Raw genomic sequence first — 22,466 nt, 5'->3', positions numbered from 1 at the left:
TTCAGTGACACATCGTTAATTAATGTGGAACGGGCAGCAGACAAGCCTGTTTCAACTTTAATAAATTTATGGGACCAGTTAGTCAGTCATACTGATCCTGAAACAAACATATCCAAAACAGCCTATGCAAGTCTATAATAGTGGGCAAATCTAGATTACTGCAGTATCGGGAGAATGAAGAGAATTTCAGGCTTTGTTTTAATTATATTTTATAAAGATAATTTAATAACTGTTTTTCTTTCTGAAAGATATGTTCATTTTAGAGACTAGATGTTAGTCTAGGGACCAGGTGCAACCTGGTTTTGTTTGGTGCAACCTGGTTTTGTTTGGTGCAACCTGGTTTTGACTGGTGTAACCTGGTTTTGACTGGTGCCCCTGGGTTTTCATGTCAACCTGCACCGGGTGCAAGTTTAATCGAGTTCCTTAAATCGAGCCCTGGGTTGACGGACCAATCATCATGATCCAGACAAACCCGTGATTCTCAGCACAGTAATGGATCTAACACAGATTTGGTTTGGTTTGTTTGTTGTTTTACGCCGCACTCAGCAATATTCCAGCTATATGACAGCGGTCTGAAAAAAAATCGAGTCTGGACCAGACAATCCAGTGATTAATATCATGAGCATCGATCCACACAACTGGGATCGATGACATGCGTCAACCAAGTCAGCATGTCTGACCACCCGATCCCGTTAGTCGCCTTTTACGACAAGCATAGTCACCTTTTACGGCAAGCATGGGTTGCTGAAGACCTATACTACCCCGGAATCTTCACGGGTCGTCTAACACAGAGGTTGGAAATGCCAGCAACAACACAGTGAGAGACACAGACATGGACTTCACTCCTTGTACACCATGTAGAGATTAGTACCCAGGCCTTCCCAGAGAGACACAGACATGGACTTCACTCCTTGTACACCATGTAGAGATTAGTACCCAGGCCTTCCCAGAGAGACACAGACATGGACTTCACTCCTTGTACACCATGTAGAGATTAGTACCCAGGCCTTCCCAGAGAGACACAGACATGGACTTCACTCCTTGTACACCATGTAGAGATTAGTACCCAGGCCTTCCCAGAGAGACACAGACATGGACTTCACTCCTTGTACACCATGTAGAGATTAGTACCCAGGCCTTCCCAGAGAGACACAGACATGGACTTCACTCCTTGTACACCATGTAGAGATTAGTACCCAGGCCTTCCCAGAGAGACACAGACATGGACTTCACTCCTTGTACACCATGTAGAGATTCGTACCCAGGCCTTCCCAGAGAGACACAGACATGGACTTCACTCCTTGTACACCATGTAGAGATTAGTACCCAGGCCTTCCCAGAGAGACACAGACATGGACTTCAATCCTTGTACACCATGTAGAGATTTGTACCCAGGCCTTCCCAGAGAGACACAGACATGGACTTCACTCCTTGTACACCATGTAGAGATTAGTACCCAGGCCTTCCCAGAGAGACACAGACATGGACTTCACTCCTTGTACACCATGTAGAGATTAGTACCCAGGCCTTCCCAGAGAGACGAGAGAAAACAGCTCAGTAGACTTGCACAAGTCTCTAAGGCAATAATTATTAGTTTAAATCATAAGTTCTAGATTATGTAAATAATAGGAACAAGTTGTCTCTGTCCATATATCTAGACCTGTTAGGAGGAAAAATACTACACATCCATGGACTTTTCTTTCAGTACAGCCTTGGAGCAAGGCTAGCCACTCGATTACCCTATCCCCAACACACAACCAGTCAGTGTAGGGAATAACCTGTCATACTCAACACATTAGACTTGCACAAGTCTCTAAGGCAATAATTATTAGTTTAAATCAAGTAGATTATGTAAATAATAAGAACAAGTTGTCCCTATAAGAGATTGGAGTTCTGTCCACATATCTAGACTTGCTTATTAGAATTATAGAATTACTACACATCCATGGACTTTTCTTTCAGTACAGCCTTGGAGCAAGGCTAGCCACTCGATTACCCTATCCCCAACACACAACCAGTCAGTGTAGGGAATAACCTGTCATACTCAACACATTAGACTTGCACAAGTCTCTAAGGCAATAATTATTAGTTTAAATCAAGTAGATTATGTAAATAATAAGAACAAGTTGTCCCTATAAGAGATTGGAGTTCTGTCCACATATCTAGACTTGCTTATTAGAATTATAGAATTACTACACATCCATGGACTTTTCTTTCAGTACAGCCTTGGAGCAAGGCTATCAACACATGTAGACTGGCTTATACCGTCAGAACCATGGGTGGGATATTTGTTTAACCTGTCATAAAATATCCAGTGATATCAATAGGCGTGTCAAGATCAGCTGAGCATGGGAGAGGATGTCATGTTCAATACATCCCGGTGTATATCTCATATATCACCTCTCAAGCAGAACAACTCTGTCTCCTTTGTACCAGTGATACAGGATCAGGCAACACCTGAACTGTAGATTGTCATTATCCTTGTCCAAAAGCAATGAAATACTTGCAACATACGTGTGGGTGTCCCAGGTCAGAAAAGTCACCAAGTAACCCATGCTAGTCACAAGAATAGATCCAAATGACGATCGGGTGGTTGTCTGATTTGGATGATTATATGTTAATATACACATGTATCGTTGCTCATGCTGTCATCCACTAGTTTATCTGGCCAAGACGCAAGTATTTCATGACACTTTCATGGAAATGGTGTATTCGCTGTTCAGAGTTGTTTCCCTTGTGCACGCCAGGAAACTATGATCGTGGGTTCGAACTCCAGTTCCCGAATTATGTTTCTAGGTTTGTCAGCACCATACCCCTGCTCGTGGGTTTCACTGAAGTGGTTAATGACACAGACCTGCATCAGATCGGGTTTCCTCCCACATTAAGCTGACATTTTGTGAAAAACTAGAACACTGCTCAAAGTGGCCTAAAACCAAACTCACTCACTTCCTGGAAAATAATGCTGGACTATCCATATTTCTGTATTACAGTTTTAACGGTACATTACAGAATTTTAGGATGTTTGTGATAATATTACCATCATTAACATTGTGTAACATTGTTGCAGAATGCGCCATAGAGTACATCTGACCTTCTCCAGCTTGCTTACTCAGCACATTATAAATGAATCACTGTTGCAACGGAAACGGGTGATGAAAGATCATCAGAGCAACCAAAGAAGTGAAAACAGACCATTACCATTTCCTGATAGTTCCATAATATCCTGTGTAGACAAAATTACACCATAAAACTTGGTTTAGGTTAGACTGTCCTTAATAATATTCTCATCTATATTAAATTTGTTGAAAAACTGATAATTTGAGTTCAATCTCATTCACATCATTTAAACTAACAGTTTGTTAACAGTTAGTTAGTTAATGATGCTATCCACTAGGGCTGGAACGAGTCCAAATTTACTACCTGGGTACCCACACCCCTATTACCCAACCCAACCCGGGTACCCGCTGTTGGTGTCAAGAGATGGGTACAAAATGTCCGATCGGGGATAGTTTGACAGTAGCCCTGGCAGAATGTATTTAGATACACGTATAAAACGATGTGGTCATGCATACACTGAAGTTGACTGAAGTTTTAGCTTTGTTCAAACATATATAAGTCAGAAGGAACGTGTTCATAGTCATGAAGAAATGCGAACACTAGAGACTTAAAACTGTCATGTAACCATGTAGTTATATAGTGAATTTCTGTCATGGAACAATATATTACGTAACAAACAACGGGTCCGGGTAGTCCTGGGGGAACCCGGGTCCTACTCACTACCCACCTGACCCAGGTACTCGAGTTACCCATCCCAGCCCTTCTATCCACTATTGACAAGCAATGATGTCATTCACAATAACATGATGCCATAGCATTGTTGGTGAATGGAACCTAACTACACTTACCACAAATAACATCCTTATCACCCAATCAACAAACCGACATAAAAAATGCAATTAACCATGGTAACGCTACTTGACAAAATATAGTTTTCAAGACACATAAATCTTAACAATCCATATTTTGAGTTTGCATGAAAATGTCAAAAAGGAGAGTTATCCATTCTTCAAATTCAATATGTAATCGTAACGTCTGTTTGAAAAGGAGTGTATGCTACACTGGAGCATGTTGCTACAGGCATTTATAACCTACTGTGGGATGAACAGACTGTGGGGCATTGTGGGTAGAAACAAACCAATCAGACCATAGCACAGTGATACCGGAATTCATAACCTGCTGTGGGACAAACAGACAGATTATGTTGCATTATGGGTAAAACTAAACCAAACATGCAAGACGATCATCCACTTCTCATTGCTGTTCGACATCAAAGTCACATGACTAATGCCAAATTCATCTCCAAACTAACCATAATTATATTTGCAGACAGGTAATTCGCGTCCGCACCCAGAAATCTTCTCCCAATTAACTGTGAAGGTACTTTGTTGCTTTCTTGTCAGGATGAGTTAGCAACACACAGATCATGGAATCACCACGCAGACATTCCGACATTGTGTTCTCCACATTTCTGTTCTCACAACAGCACTGGCAGCGACTCAACCAACTCAACCGAACGTATCACCCAAGGCACACACATACACTAGCATGCAGACCCTGATCTTACCATGGCTCCAAATCAGTTTGTATGTGAAAGTTCACAGTTTATTTGAGCTCGTCAGGCTAAATTAAACATGCTGTATAAGGATGTTCCGGCTACGAATGTCCATTCTGACAATTCTCTTGATCTGGTCCTCTGGGCTGAGTAAATAGTCTTCAATGCTTGAGGGTTGTATGTACAAGTAGGAACAAGGTAACCCAACCAGGCTCCTGCCGTCCCTGCGTACAAGAGTCTCAACAGTATCCAACCACACATGTATAATCCTTTAGCAAAACAGACACCCACCACACATGTATATAATCCTTTAGACAATCAGGCATCTACCACACATGTATAATCCTTTAGCAAAACAGACACCCACCACACATGTATGTAATCCTTTAGACAATCAGGCATCTAACACACATGTATAATCCTTTAGCAAAACAGACACCCACCACACATGTATATAATCCTTTAGACAATCAGGCATCTAACACACATGTATAATCCTTTAGCCAAACAGACACCTACCACAGATGTATAATCCTTTAGCCCAACATACATCTACCACAGATGTGTAATCCTTTAGCCAAACAGACATCTACCACAGATGTATAATCCTTTAGCCCAACAGACATCTACCACAGATGTATAATCCTTTAGCCAAACAGACACCTACCACAGATGTATAACCCTTTAGCCAAACAGACACCTACCACATGTATATGAGCATGGCTACACCTTGCTAGCCTTGCTCAAAGGATGTACTGAAAGATAAGTCAATGGAAGTGTAGAAATGATGTCCTCATAATAATCAAATCTAGATAAGCAAGAACTCCAGTCTCTTATAGGGACAACTTGTTCTTATTAATTACATAATCTAGAAATAATGATTTAAACTAATAGGTATTGCCTTAGAGACCTGTGCAAGTCTAGTCTACACCTACAAGGTGGAAGCAGACATTTTGCCAGATATATTTAATACCAAAGAGGGTCCAAAGGAGGTGGGAAAGCAGGAACGATGTGAAAGAACTTTTCATTATACCATAGTTCAATACGGTATATATCTTAGTATCTCCTCCTGATTTGCTGGATAAATACATAAACCTGCTTGTCTCTTTTCTGTGTAGAGGATAATTCTACTTTTATCCACCCAAAAGGAGTTCATAAATTGTTCTTTTGGAAGTATTTCTTACATTTCCCCATACCTTATCTCTGAAGTATTAATAAAGGTACAAGACAATAAAACTGTCAACATCTAACCCACAAGTGATAATCTTATCAGTTTAACTTCTTATACAAATAATACAAATCTGTTTGACCTAAATATCAAGATGATATGACAATAACAACATATAAATTATATTTACAGTCTTACAACCATGACAAACATGTATTCTGTCCAAACATTGGATTACCCAGAATGCATATTAATACATCATTAAATATACATATACCAGACCAAATTGGGCTAAATCTTTAATTTTCTACAATAACAAGGAGTACAATAGGAAGACACTGGGCTATTTCTCATAGAGTCTCCCTGCCGATCAACACGGAGGTGATTCACCAGGTTAAGCCCCTTTGCCTCACAAACACGTGCAAACATATCGCAAACGTATCGGGACCATTTTCTGCCTATTCAGCAGAATCCTCCACCATCTGACAGCTATCCTCTATTGAAATTTGACTTGAAGCCAAATGGTGGATCAAGGAATCCTTGTGGGTGATTACATTGTAATTGGCTTCCAAACTGGCTACAGACAGCTAATCAAAAGCCGCTTAGAGCTTAAAGACTTCACAGAATATGTAAGGGATGGTTGGATTTGAATGAAATAATTCGCCAGGTAATCAAAATCAACACATCGTCTTTAGACTAACAATGAATGTTCAAGGGGGGGTATTTTGAATAAAAATGTCGTCACCTGGTGTCTATTCCTTCACCGATTCCATTCAGCATGTTTTATTGTTGAGAGATCATGTTGTACGCTTGTGGTTTACAATGATGATAAAAAATAGGACCCACATGACATTAATTCCGACTAGAGTTTCATTCTAAGTGCGCAATATTTTGAAAATGATCGGAGGTCTGCCTATGGTGAATTTCAGAAAATGTTAACTGTATACAAATAAAAAATAAGTGTGTTTTACAGGAATTTTAAGAATTCAAATCTCCAAAACGGTTCTTGTCGTACTGGTTCCATTACTGGTCGTTATGGTGGATATTTCCCTCATGTAGAGCAAGACATTGAATGTGACTATGGTGTAAGTAATTTGCTTCCTTAGCAGGAACTGTGACTAAGAACAGGTTTCTCCCCCCAACAGTTGTAACCTGAACTACGGTTTCCCTGTAAGGATGACTCATTTAATATAAGCATATGCCATTTTAAATGTAGAATTGACAAATTTCATAAACGCTTTGTTTCTGATTTCTCGTTCACCATCGAAAATTAGAGCGTTATTTCATGACATGAGCCTCACAGATTTGTCATAACAGTCGTTTTAACCCCACAGTGTTTCCATACTTAATGTATATTTAGAACATCAGAAATTTAATTTTATTCAGCTTAGGAGGATATCAATTGTCTGGTTTTACTGATGTGGTAAGGTGGATAGCCTTGTAACTTACAATGGGCTCATAGATAACAAACTACACAAAATAACCACATACCGTATTCCACGTAATAAGCGCCCAGGGCGCTCTCAAAATTAGAAATAGGGGGCTCTTATTAGAATAATATTTTGTCGAAAAAAACAGAGTTGAAAGATAAATTCCGTGGTTTATGCTGACAGCCTGAAATGTTTATATATGAGAGATACATTTTTCCAGAATTTAATTGCCCATAATTAGGGGTGCATATAACACACGAGTGCGTATTATACGCGAATAAATAAGTATTGTGTACATTGATCAATCGGAAGGGGTGCTAATTGGGATTGTTCACTGGCCAATATATTAGCAAATATCGCCGTGGGCGCTTATTAGAGCGGGGCGCTTATTACGTCGAATACGGTAGTTTCCTATTACAGTTTACCTTACGGCTGTCACAACAGAGTGGTGTAATATGATGTGTATCCCCATTATATAGATTATGAAAAACATATTTTCACACTATAACTCTATGAATCACTTCACATTAGATGATGCATATCACCATAGCCAAAGATGACAAAATTATATCCTTTTCACACTATACCTCTGTGAATCACTTAACATCAGGGCTTCTACAACATACAGGGGTGTAATACGATGCATATCACCACAAAAGAGTAGCAATAAAACATTTATACCACAGTGCACTGTGAGTAAATTATTCTGTTCAAATATGGATGGATGGATGTATCAGTGCATGACAGGTCTCCTCGTCACAGCATGATGTGAACTTGCTGCAGCCATGGGAGGAGGACCACCCATAGGGAGCCTGGCAGGGAATGTGCTGCCACCATTCCACCCTCGCCTCCTCCTCCTCCTCCTCCTCCTCCTCCCAGTCTATGACTAACAGCTCTATACTTCACACAACAACACACCACGATTTATAGCCAACATGGAAACAGTCCACGTCCCAGTCCAGGCTGATCAACACTCACAAACCATTCTAAGAAATCTAGATGTCAGTGTTCTCGGGGACTTTGATTTAAACTCAAATATCTTTGCTAATGTGAAATAAATGTACTAGCCAATATGGATTACAGATTTCACAGTCCTAATGTTTCATCAATTTGTGAGTTACTCATTTCTAAGTAATCAAGAAATTTGCTTATCTTAAAAATCTAAAAAGTCTCAGAGCCATAAGACCTATGATGGAGCCTGATTACATGGCACCATTCCTGCCATACAAGCACATAGTTTAGTTCACTGCAATTGTTATTATGTAATGTACTGTTATGGAGATATTCATGTGGTAGTAAGGTGATATGGATTGTATCACACCTGCCCCATCGTATCCAGAGTTGCTTGCTTGGTTTGTTGTCTAACGCTGACTCAGCAATATTCCAGCTATATGACGGCAGTAAATAATCGAGTCTGGACCAAAATCCAGTGATTGACATCATGAGCATCGATCCACGCAATTGGGATACAATGACATGCATCAACCAAGTCAGCGAGCCTGACCACCCGATCCCGTTAGTTGCCTCTAACAACAAGCAGTTGCCTTTTACAGCAAGCATGGGTTGCTGAAGACATATTCTACCCCGGATCTTCACGGGTCTCAAGTGTTGGGAGGTGTTCAGGAGATCAGCCCAACTTCTTTCAAAACTAATCGAATTTAATTGTAGACCCCAATGAATAAAACAAAATACATTCATCAGATTTAAATAAAATACATGAGTTAATGTTGACACATGAACCCCCAACCCCCTGTTTCGCTGACATGACAAAAAGGGAAAATGTGAAACACATCTCTCTAGCATACCCACGAATCACTGTTGGAAGCAAATAACACTATAAAATCCTTCACATCTTTGTTTCTTGTGTAACAAGAAGGATGTGTAACAAGATGTGTAACAAGAAGGATGTGTAACAAGATGTGTAACAAGAAAGATGTGTAACAAGAAAGATGACTTGGAAATCAAATAGTCTAATGCTTAGAACAAGTTTTACATGCTACACAAGTCACTACTTCCTTCAATGAGGCCTAGATACAGGATTGTCAACATAAATATATAGCAAATGTACAAATAATGCTGACGGCAGGTGCCCCTCCTAACCCCCTAATGCACAACATATACTACATGACATGCACTAGGAATCTGTTATCAACCAACTAAATACACGTATTACCAACAATGTAATAAATTGGAAACTTTCCTTCACTGCAAACCATCCTTAAAAGTAATTAAGTTCAAATCAATTTTCAAATTTACAAAGTTCTGCATCAGAGGTTTACGTTCAAACAGAAAGCAGGCAACCAGTTAAACCCCGCTGAAGGGGGATAAACTGGATTACATTCTGATGGGCAGGGCTGAGTACGGACTAGTGCATGTGTATAATGGCCTGTGAATCACACTGTATGTAATAAGGTAGTAATGTTTATGGTGAATGCCTGGTGCCTTAACTCAACACTGCAACTGTTCACTGAACGGAACTATTAAGGAGATAGAGGCATCTTCTGCACTGACGCTCTCCAACATCTCCACTAACACTCTCCAACATCTCCACTTACACTCTCCAACATCTCCACTAACACTCTCCAACATCTCCTACTCTAACACTCTCCAACATCTCCTACACTAACACTCTCCAACATCTCCTACTCTAACACTCTCCAGCATCTCCACTAACACTCTCCAGCATCTCCACTAACACTCTCCAACATCTCCACTAACACTCTCCAACATCTCCACTAACACTCTCCAACATCTCCACTAACACTCTCCAACATCTCCTGCACTAACACACTCCAACATCTCCTACACTAACACTCTCCAACATCTCCACTAACACTCCAACATCTCCACTAACACTCTCCAACATCTCCTGCACTAACACTCTCCAACATCTCCTGCACTAACACTCTCCAACATCTACACTAACACTCTCCAACATCTCCTGCACTAACACTCTCCAACATCTCCACTAACACTCTCCAACATCTCCACTAACACTCTCCAACATCTCCTGCACTAACACTCTCCAACATCTCCTGCACTAACACTCTCCAACATCTCCTACTCTAACACTCTCCAACATCTCCACTAACTCTCTCAAACATCTCCACTAACACTCTCCAACATCTCCTACTCTAACACTCTCCAACATCTCCACTAACACTCTCCAACATCTCCACTAACACTCTCTCTCCACTAACACTCTCCAACATCTCCTGCACTAACACTCTCCAACATCTCCTACTCTAACACTCTCCAACATCTCCACTAACACTCTCCAACATCTCCACTAACACTCTCCAACATCTCCTACACTAACACTCTCCAGCATCTGCACTTACACTCTCCAACATCTCCACTAACTCTCTCCAACATCTCCACTAACACTCTCCAACATCTCCACTAACACTCTCCAACATATCCTACACTAACACTCTCCAGCATCTGCACTAACACTCTCCAACATCTCCACTAACTCTCTCCAACATCTCCACTAACACTCTCCAACATCTCCTACTCTAACACTCTCCAACATCTCCTGCACTAACACTCTCCAGCATCTGCACTAACACTCTCCAACATCTCCACTAACTCTCTCCAACATCTCCACTAACTCTCTCCAACATCTCCTACTCTAACACTCTCCAACATCTCCACTAACACTCTCTCTCCACTAACACTCTCCAACATCTCCTGCACTAACACTCTCCAACATCTGCACTAACGCTCTCTCTCCACTAACACTCTCCAACATCTCCACTAACACTCTCCAACATCTCCTACTCTAACACTCTCCAACATCTCCAACATCTCCACTAACACTCTCCAACATCTCCTACACTAACACTCTCCAGCATCTGCACTAACACTCTCCAACATCTCCACTAACTCTCTCCAACATCTCCACTAACACTCTCCAACATCTCCTACTCTAACACTCTCCAACATCTCCTGCACTAACACTCTCCAACATCTCCACTAACACTCTCCAACATCTCCTGCACTAACACTCTCCAACATCTCCTGCACTAACACTCTCCAACATCTCCACTAACACTCTCCAACATCTCCACTAACACTCTCCAACATCTCCACTAACTCTCTCCAACATCTCCACTAACACTCTCCAACATCTCCACTAACACTCTCCAACATCTCCACTAACACTCCCCAACATCTCCTGCACTAACACTCTCCAACATCTCCACTAACACTCCCCAACATCTCCTGCACTAACACTCTCCAACATCTCCTACACTCCACTGTTTTAAAGGTTTATGTCAGCATCATTCAGTTTATTTTATGAAAACAAACAATCTAGACATACATGTATATCCAAAAGCAAGTCTAGCCAGCTCTAGCCAGCTCTATTCCACAAATCAGCATCAGGAAAATTATTTGTTTTAATTTACAAAAAACAATTCCCTGTAAGTATACTTTCAAAGACAGGAAAGTGTCTACTTTCATATAAAAAATTATGTTGGCAGATATTTCTGTTAGCGAGTGGGTGAGGTCCTAATGAATTACCTGACATAATTGCATACAAAATAATAATCATTTTAATACTTTCAAGCAACTGAATCATCAAAATATTGCAAAAACTTTGCCCGATAATTCTGATATCAAGCTATATGGTAAATAATCAGGTTCAATGCAGTTCCTAATTAAAACTGTACATGGACATGGTATTCCTGGAAACATTAGATCACACCAGCCAGTAGCAGTGTGTACCACATGTGCAAGCTAAGCGTATTTCCGACATTTCCAACCCGATATACATCTCCAGGCAGCCCCACTAAGCTTCCTGTAATGACGAAGCCATACTCCCCTTGTCTCAATGCAGAATAATAAATATTTTCCTTCAAACTTATGAGGAACTGGAATTCCACACACACAAAGCACTCCTTAAAATATTTCACAAGGGCTTGCAAATATCACTGGAATAAAGAAACACTTGTTTTTCCATCCTTGATTCAGAGTAGAGTTATATAACTAGTTTAGAGCATGATACAGTGGTATAACTAGTTTAGAGCATGATACAGTGGTATAACTAGTTTATAGCATGATACAGTGATATAACTAGTTTAGAGCATGATACAGTGGTATAACTAGTTTATAGCATGATACAGTGATATAACTAGTTTATAGCATGATACAGTGGTATGACTAGTTTATAGCATGATACAGTGATATAACTAGTTTAGAGCATGATACAGTGGTATGACTAGTTTATAGCATGATACAGTGGTAAAACTAGTTTATAGTAGGATACAGTGATATAACTAGTTTATAGCATGATACAGTGGTATAACTAGTTTATAGCATGATACAGTGGTATAACTAGTTTATAGTAGGATACAGTGATATAACTAGTTAATAGTAGGATACAGTGGTATAACTAGTTTATAGCATGATACAGTGGTATAACTAGTTTAAAGCATGATTCAGTGGTATAACTAGTTTATATTATGATACAGTGGTATAACTAGTTTACAGTAGGATACAGTGATATAACTAGTTTATAGCATGATACAGTGGTATAACTAGTTTATAGCATGATACAGTGGTATAACTAGTTTATAGTAGGATACAGTGGTATAACTAGTTTATAGTAGGATACAGTGGTATAACTAGTTTATAGCATGATACAGTGGTATAACTAGTTTAAAGCATGATTCAGTGGTATAACTAGTTTATATTATGATACAGTGGTATAACTAGTTTATAGCTTGATTGCTAATTTAATTTGATCACTACAGTATCATAATTATTAAAATAAGTCTTCATAATCTGAGATCAAGACACTGGTCCGATTACCGTGTCTAGTCAAGTGTCCTTAGGTCCAGTAAGTGTGCCATGTAAAATTCCATATATGAACACCAACATCTACAGGAAATACTATCACGGGACAAGTTTTAGCTATAGAATAAGGTGAAATATGCACAGAGTGCTATGATAGGTTGCAGTGGAGTTTATAACAGCTGTGCAGTATTTTATAATATTACAGTACCAGTAAATACTATTTCCTGTAAGGCTGTCGGACAAATGGAATTATCCTTGGGTAAAGGTCTGAGACCTGCACTGACAATGAAAGGCACCTGGATACACATACATAGACTTCAAATACTGGGAAGTGACCTCAAAATGTAAAACACCAGCCTTACTCAAAGGCCATACTGAAACAGTCCATGGATGTGTAGTAATTCTATAATCCTAATAAGCAATGTGGACAGTCTAAGGACTCCAGTCTCAGTTATAGGGACAACTTGTTCTTATTATATATATAACATAGGAATTATGATCTAAACTAATAATTATTGCATTAGAGATATGCGCAAGTCTAGAGAGAACATCCGTATCCACATAGATCTGGACAAGTAGCATGGACGCTAGGCAAAGAGATATTGACAGTCTACTTGCCGAGGACAAGGGAATACTATTACCGGTAATATGTCCACCAATCACAGCAATACAGAATGGTATTGCAAAATAAGTGAGTGAGTGAGTATGGTTTTATGCCTCTTTTAGCAATATTCCAGCAATATCACGGCAGGGGACACGAGAAATGGGCTTCATACATTGTACCCATGTAGGGAATTGAACCAGGGTCTTCGGCATGATGAGCAAACGCTTTAACCACTAGGCTACCCGACTGCCCCGTATTGCACGCGAAGGCTGCCAATATGACACCTTAGCTTGCAGGATGCCTATTTCAACACAACATTTGACACTAAGCATGAAAGTCAAGGGGTCCTTGTCGTAACCCGATGTTAAAAAACTCGGGATCTGTATGTTCTAATACTTGGCCAGAAAATCTCAAGGACCCTCTGAGTTTTTAATACTGCAATACAACCTTTGATAAGGAAATAAATAATAAGTCTAGTGGTCTGTCAATAAGTGAGTGAGTTTAAAGCCGTTTTTATTCCAGCAATATCACAGCTGCGAACACAGGAAATGGGCTTCAAATATGTACCCATGTGGGGAATTAAACCAAGCCTTTGGAATGACGAACAACCACAAGCCTACCCACGCTTGTCTGTCAAAGAAGGAAACTATAAAATTGGGCAAAATGAAAGATTGAAAAAACCCAGGATTTTGCAACCAGGTTGTTCAGCTGTTAGTCTCAGATGAGCTGCCAGTTAAGTTTAATAGACAGTAAGGACAGCTGGAAACACTGTATGACTGAGATACCTATTATATTCTTACTGGACAATGGAGTGAGTGAGTGAGTTTGGTTTTACGCCGCTTTAAGCAATATTCCAGCAATATCACGGCGGGGGACACCAGAAATTGGCTTCACACATTGTACCCATGTCGGGAATCGAACCCGGGTCTTCGGCGTGACGAGTGAACGCTTTAACCACTAGGCTACCCGACTGCCCCAACTGGACAATGGATTGGGTTGGTTGGTTTGTTGTTAAACACCGCTCTCTGCAATATTTCAGCTTTATGACGGCGGTCTGTAAATAATTTAGTCTGGACCAGACAATCCAGTGATTGATATCATGAGCATCGATCCACGCAATTGGGATCCACGACATGCATCAACCAAGCAGCAAGCCTGACCACCCGATCCCGTTAGTTGCCTCTTATGACATGCAGTCACTTTTACGACAAGCATGGGTTGCTGAAGACTACCCTGGATCTGCACAGGACACAAACCGTACCCTATTCTAGCTTATAACAAAAGATGAAGCAATGATACAGATACTAATGTTATTACAACTAAAGATTATTGTGAATTCCTTAGCCATGTGAATTCAGTTACGTTTTCATAACTCCCCTCTAAAATATCTTCCAAAGTATATATTCGTAGCTAAAAAAATGTGAGATAATTATTTTCAGGATATAAAGTATTTGTAGCAATATTTTAATTTCTGTGTGATCTGTACTGCATTTTTTTAACTTTATATTATTCATAAATTATTGTGGTTGTCTCCATGCTGTATTACATTAGACTGCAACTCCATCTATGCGCTCTGGAAGAAAACTGTTTTGCATGATTTGAAACTGTATCTTGAGCCTGCGGCCCCTTTACACTAATAAACAACATCAATACTAAAGACGATCTGGTCCTGACTCCAGTATTTACTCCAGTATTTACAGGCTACCATCATATTGCTGGAATATGGCTGAGAGTTGCATTAAACAACAAACAATTTTACAACGTTCCTATATTATCTATCTTGCTCCTATTCTCCATTTTGATCAAATAATCAACGCATTTTAAAGATGAACCGGTTTCAGAAACGATTTACCGGTACATGCTTTTACACTCGAATTAGCAGCATACTAAATATCACGCAGGTCTTTGTGATTATGTAAATTGTTATTGCCTGGTCATTGAATACAGCATCTTATACAACACTGAAAGTCTATCGGTGGTTACCAGACAGTATTTAAATACAACTTAATAACTAACATGTTTACAAAGGTTGCGGCACAGTTGACAGGCGATGTGATGCTCCTTCGTCTTATCTTCACACGTCTTAACCACCCCTCTTCAAGGTCTTAATCGTGAATAACGTTTTTATCCAACCTATACGGGTAAATAAATTTGAAAGCCTCATTTATTAACGGTTATTCACCCAATTCAAGATGGGTGAGTTATTTCATCTTGACGTGTTTGTGAATCATGGTGCATAGAAAATATGTGCATTGAGGTCACAGGTTATGTCCTTATTGCAGTTGAGAACAGGAATAGAATTGTGGTCCACGACATGTATAAATATATCTGAGGGATGTAACAGTTAGTTTTTACACCAGTGTCTAGGTGACAAGTGGGTCACGGTGAGTAAATTAATATTATAAGCTGAAAACAACTCTAAACTGACACTGTTAGCCCATAATATCTTCACACCTGCCTCTTCTCCCATGAGATCTTCCCATCTCCCATGAGATCCTCCCTTCTGCCATGAGATCCTCCCTTCACCAATGAGATCCTCCCTTCTCCCATGAGATTCTCCCTTCTCCCATGAGATCTTCCCATCTCCCATGAGATCCTCCCTTCTGCCATGAGATCCTCCCTTCACCAATGAGATCCTCCCTTCTCCCATGAGATTCTCCCTTCTCCCATGAGATCCTCCCTTCTCCCATGAGATTCTCCCTTCTCCCATGAGATCTTCCCTTCTCCCATGAGATCCTCCCTTCTGCCATGAGATCCTCCCTTCTCCCTCCTCCCATCAGACCCCATCTTCTCCCATCAGACCCCATCTTCTCCCATGAGATCTTCCCTTCTCCCATGAGACCCTCCCTTCTCCCATGAGATCCTCCCTTCTCCCTCCTCCCATCAGACCCCATCTTCTCCCATGAGATCTTCCCTTCTCCCATCAGACCCCATCTTCTCCCATGAGATCTTCCCTTCTCCCATGAGATCCTCCCTTATCCCATGAGATCTTCCCTTCTCCCATGAGACCCTCCCTTCTCCCATGAGATCTTCCCTTCTCCCATCAGACCCTCTCTTGTCCCATGAGATCCTCCCTTCTCCCATGAGATCCTCCCTTCTCCCATGAGATCTTCTCTTCTCCCATGAGATCCTCCCTTCTCCCATGAGATCTTCTCCCATGAGATCCTCCCTTCTCCCATGAGATCCTCCCTTCTCCCATGAGACCCTCCCTTCTCCCATGAGATCCACCCTTCTCCCATGAGATCCTCCCTTCTCCCATGAGATCTTCTCCCATGAGATCCTCCCTTCTCCCATGAGATCCTCCCTTCTCCCATGAGATCCTCCCTTCTCCCATGAGACCCTCCCTTCTCCCATGAGATCCACCCTTCTCCCATGAGATCCTCCCTTCTCCCATGAGATCCTCCCTTCTCCCATGAGATCCTCCCTTCTCCCATGAGATCTTCTCCCATGAGATCCTCCCTTCTCCCATGAGATCCTCCCTTCTCCCATGAGATCAACCCTTCTCCCTTCTCCCATGAGATCCTCCCTTCTCCCATGAGATCTTCTCCCATGAGATCAACCCTTTTCCCTCCTCCCATGAGATCCTCCCTTCTCCCATGAGATCCTCCCTTCTCCCATGAGATCTTCCCTTCTCCCATGAGATCCTCCCTTCTCCCATGAGATCCTCCCTTCTCCCATGAGATCTTCTCCCATGAGATCCACCCTTCTCCCATGAGATCTTCCCTTCTCCCATGAGATCAACCCTTCTCCCATGAGATCCACCCATCTCCCATGAGATCCTCCCTTCTCCCATGAGATCCTCCCTTCACCAATGAGATCCTCCCTTCTCCCATGAGATCCCCCCTTCTCCCATGAGATCCTCCCTTCTCCCATGAGATCTTCCCATCTCCCATGAGATCCTCCCTTCTCCCATGAGATCTTCTCCCATGAGATCCTCCCTTCTCCTATGAGATCTTCTCCCATGAGATCCTCCCTTCTCCCATGAGATCCCCCCTTCTCCCATGAGATCCTCCCTTCTCCCATGAGATCTTCCCATCTCCCATGAGATCCTCCCTTTTATCCCATGAGATCCTCCCTTCTCCCATGAGATCCTCCCTTCTCCCATGAGATCCTCCCTTCTGCCATGAGATCCTCCCTTCTGCCATGAGATCCTCCCTTCTCCCATGAGATCCTCCCTTCTCCCATGAGATCCTCCCTTCTCCCATGAGATCCTCCCTTCTGCCATGAGATCCTCCCTTCTCCCATGAGATCCTCCCTTCTGCCATGAGATCCTCCCTTCTCCCATGAGATCCACCCTTCTCCCATGAGATCCTCCCTTCTCCCATGAGATCCTCCCTTCACCAATGAGATCCTCCCTTTTCCCATGAGATCCTCCCTTCTCCCATGAGATCCTCCCTTCTCCCATGAGATCCTCCCTTCCCCCATGAGATCCACCCTTCTCCCATGAGATCCTCCCTTCTCCCATGAGATCCTCCCTTCTCTCTAATCAAGGACTAGAAAAGGTTCGGTTGTCTGGCTTGATGACTTCGTTGATTGTGTGTCACCGTACCGTGACATTGTGAATCATTGCTCATGATATCAATCACTAGCTTGTGTGGTCCAAATTTGATGACTTACAGGCAGACATCATATTCTGGTATGTTGGTGAACATGAAGTAAACAACAACGAACTGAGCACCTGAGTAAGCTGTTGCCTCTCTCATACACCGTATGTGTTGGATAAAGCATATACACAAACTTATTATTAAAGCAGGACTTTAAAAAAACATTCTTTTCAAGCATAACACTTTTAAAAGCATCACCACAAAATTTCCAGATAATATAACGATATGATATCAAGAAACACACCCCACCTGTGTCAGACAGTAATTTCCATGAATCAGACACGCACCACAAATTCATTTCAGACCGCAGACACCATTCAGAGTATATCGCTATTATCTCAAATTTTGAGGTGTGAAAATGCTACTTTATATAGCCAGTTACAGTGGATGACAGACAATAATCAGTTTTCAGACTAAACAAGCTTTTCTCCAGCCAAGCACCTGTTGGCTGTTAAGTAAGCCCTATGAAACAGTTGCTCTAATGAATGGGCTACATTTAATTTCTTTTCACAAAATTGTTCTGTACACCGAACATACTGACATGCATTGTTGAATATTGCCTATTCAACTTGACAGAACACCTACACGGAGGCCTTAGCGTTGTTCAGAGCACTCAGCCATATCAATGTCTATTTAATATGATACTGGGTAAAACTGCAAGCTAGTCGTTCTCTGTATGTTTAGTACATAGGACACAAGACAGCCAGCCTAATGGCTTCAGTGTGGCTAACTTTCAAATAAGGGGAACTGCTATATCTGGGCCAACCACAGGCTGAAACGAACATGTGCTGCACACACTCAAAATATGAAAGTTCTGGAAAGTCCTTTTTGACAGAATTTTAACTTTTTACACTGTCTGGCAGTTTTGTATAGAAATGACATGCATATATATATATATAATATGTCTCCCTTTTTCACTTGTGAAATGAGTTCACAAACATTGCATAGAATTACAGAGTACTTACATAATGCTTATTGTTAATTGTTGGTGTAATTATCACCTTGTTTATTGCAAGCTGGACCAATACATCACTTTCAATTAACATAGAGGAGATAATGATTGTACATTTCTATAGTGAGTTATTCAACACTGGATAACAGTGTGATGCCATTGTTATCAGCCCCATGCTATAATCCTGCAAACAAAGTTCTTGCTGTGCAACATTGCACCCGAACAAACTGTTATCCAATATTGGCTGATAAGAAAATGTGATAAAACTGTATATGCCCCCATTTTACTCAAGGAATGTTTGGCACTTTTATATAGGAAATAGTACATTCTATCACATGTGTTTCCAGACTTGAACTGTATGATAAATAATTAAACCTAACTTTTTTACAAAACTTTCAAAACTTTTTGTTTTCAGTCTCAAAGTTTTTGGGCAATTTTCATTTATCATAAATATTAAACAGTCAATAATTTGATACATGAAGTACAATCGTGAACTTTTGTACGCTTTGTGTTAAACTCGGTTCAAGTTAAGCATCTTAAAACACCATTCAAGAAATATCCTGTAAAAAAAGTCAGTTCACCAGTAGCAGTGGGATCTCACCAGGAGAAATAAATATATTGATCAAATATAATAGCATACTTACACCTTGTTCGGCGATTGCCCATCCAACAAAAAACACTGCCACTATAAATAAAGTCCTCCGGCCGCCCGGCCCCTGAATAAGATTCGCCATAGGGCCTTTTCTCTCGCCACTGGCAGTGGACTTCTGTTCGATATCCTAACTTTTCTGATCTCCCTCCCAATGCAAAGGTAACACACTCTTTAGAAAGAATATGCTGTCCGCATTGCATGCAGGCCTTTCGCTAACTCCACAAATCTCACTGTCTAACTCTTTCAGTCAAACAGCGAAAGAGAGTATAGCTCTTCTCCTTACCCCGACACTGGGAATAATCCAGTGGGTTCACTGGTCTCAGGCGGAGTTGAATGAACCGCCGCGCCGCCCTCGTATTGAGGGGGGTATTTCCTTAGGAACCTATCGTCCAATGACACAAAACGACTTAGTCATGCATACATTACAGCGCAGGACACGGGGGAAATATTTTCCTTCATTATGCTAGACTATGGACATTGTTTATTCCCGAATGGCGTAGTTTGACAAGTATTTCCCCCTTATGCGGAAGGGGTGTGTGCAATTCCTTCAACAGCTTCCCAAACCAAGACAGAAGGGGATGGTATTCTGCGGTGCGTCTGCAGGCGCTGTTCTGGATTTCGCACCTTCTCTCCAGTTACCAAAGCAGCGCGAGCTCGCTAGAAAATCATATACATGCCTGTGAAAGTCTTCCATCTCGCTTTACAGCTACAAGTAACATTGGATGTGAAGGGTTTCTTTAGAAAAGTTATTTTTCACAAATTATAGCAGTTTACAGATTTTTGAACATCAACGATCATATTTGACTGGATTATCAAGACACATACATTTCTGCTTGATGAGCAAGTTTCGGATCTAATTTAGCTGCCGTTTTGTGGAAATAACAAAGCTTTAAATGTTCATCGTGGTCCATTGTGCTCCGACTTTTTCAGCGTTCACTTTGGTCCGTGAATGATCTTGCTTCACGGTCCTTGGTTTAATTTTTCAAAGGTCGTCTTGACAAATATGAGTAATATTTTTGTGAAATTTATTTAGTTGACACGGTCGTATAGCATTTATTGTGTGAGTACAATCGCCAGGAACGAAACACATAGGAGGAAGAGGAGGTGTATAACAACAGGATAACGTGCGAACTCACCAACTTTCATGTAATCCTATGCTTATCTGTCGAAGATCTACCTAATCAAGCCCTTGAAGATCCGGGAGAGAATATAGGTGTTCAGCAACCCATGCTTGCCGTAAAAGGAGACTATGCTTGTAGTAAGAGGCGACTAACGGGATCGGGTGGTCAGGCTCGCTGACTTGGTTGATCCATGTCATCGTATCCCAACTGCGTGGATCGGTGCTCATGATGTCAGTCACTGGATTGTCTGGCCCTGGCTCGATTATTTACCGACCGCCGTCATATAGCTTGAATATTGCTGACTGCGGCGTTTAACAAACAAACAAACAAACAAACAAACAGGGTATATACCCCGAGTTTTGCTCTGTACACAGTAGCAACATTGACAATATACAGGGTATATACCCCGAGGTTTGCTCTGTAAAAAGAAGCAACATGGACAGTATACAGGGTATATACCCCGACTTTTGCTCTGTATGGACACAGTAGCTACATGGACAGTATACAGGGTATATACCCCGAGTTTTGCTCTGTACAATGTAGCAACATGGACAATATACAGGGTATATACCCCGACGTTTGCTTTGCATGGACACAGTAGCTACATGGACAATATACAGGGTATATACCCCGAGGTTTGCTCTGCATGGACACAGTAGCTACATGGACAATATACAGGGTATATACCCCGAGTTTTGCCCAGCATTGACACAGAAGCTACATGGACAATATACAGGGTATATACCCCGAGTTTTGCTCTGCATGGACACAGAAGCTACATGGACAATATACAGGGTATATACCCCGAGTGTTGCTCTGCATGGACACAGTAGCTACATGGACAATATACAGGGTATATACCCCGACTTTTGCTCTGCATGGACACATAAGCTACATGGACAATATTCAGGGTATATACCCCGAGGTTTGCTCTGTATGGACACAGTAGCTACATGGACAATATACAGGGTATTTACGCCAAGTTTTGCTCTGCATGGACACAGTAGCTACATGGACAATATACAGGGTATATACCCCGAGGTTTGCTCTGCATGGACACAGTAGCTACATGGACAATATACAGGGTATATACCCCGAGTTTTGCCAAGCTTGGACACATAAGCTACATGGACAATATACAGGGTATATACCCCGAGTGTTGCTCTGCATGGACACAGTAGCTACATGGACAATATACAGGGTATATACCCCGACTTTTGCTCTGCATGGACACATAAGCTACATGGACAATATTCAGGGTATATACCCCGAGGTTTGCTCTGTATGGACACAGTAGCTACATGGACAATATACAGGGTATATACCCCGAGGTTTGCTCTGCATGGACACAGTAGCTACATGGACAATATACAGGGTATATACCCCGAGTGTTGCTCTGCATGGACACAGTACCTACATGGACAATATACAGGGTATATACCCCGAGTTTTGCTCTGCATGGACACAGTAGCTACATGGACAATATACAGGGTATATACCCCGACTTTTGCTCTGCATGGA

General features: G+C 41.3%; 1 protein-coding gene across 25 annotated transcripts in view; it reads right to left on the bottom strand.

The window, feature by feature from the left end:
• The window catches only part of LOC124121099 (basement membrane-specific heparan sulfate proteoglycan core protein-like), a 257,025-nt gene extending 236,890 nt beyond the window's left edge, over positions 1-20,135 (bottom strand). For all 25 annotated transcript variants that reach the window (XM_048382878.1, XM_048382879.1, XM_048382884.1 and 22 more), the window contains exon 1: positions 19,817-20,135. In XM_048382878.1, coding sequence (XP_048238835.1) covers positions 19,817-19,906 — 90 coding nt within the window. In that variant the 5' untranslated portion in view covers positions 19,907-20,135. The remainder of the gene's footprint in view (positions 1-19,816) is intronic.
• Positions 20,136-22,466: the final 2,331 nt, after the last annotated feature.

This window comes from Haliotis rufescens, unplaced genomic scaffold (assembly GCF_023055435.1).
Source record: "Haliotis rufescens isolate VD_foot unplaced genomic scaffold, xgHalRufe1.0.p SCAF_42, whole genome shotgun sequence".
In the NCBI taxonomy this organism is placed as follows: Eukaryota; Metazoa; Mollusca; class Gastropoda; order Lepetellida; family Haliotidae; genus Haliotis; species Haliotis rufescens.
Note: the sequence above shows the minus strand (reverse complement) of the source record. Positions and strands in the feature narration are given on the sequence as shown.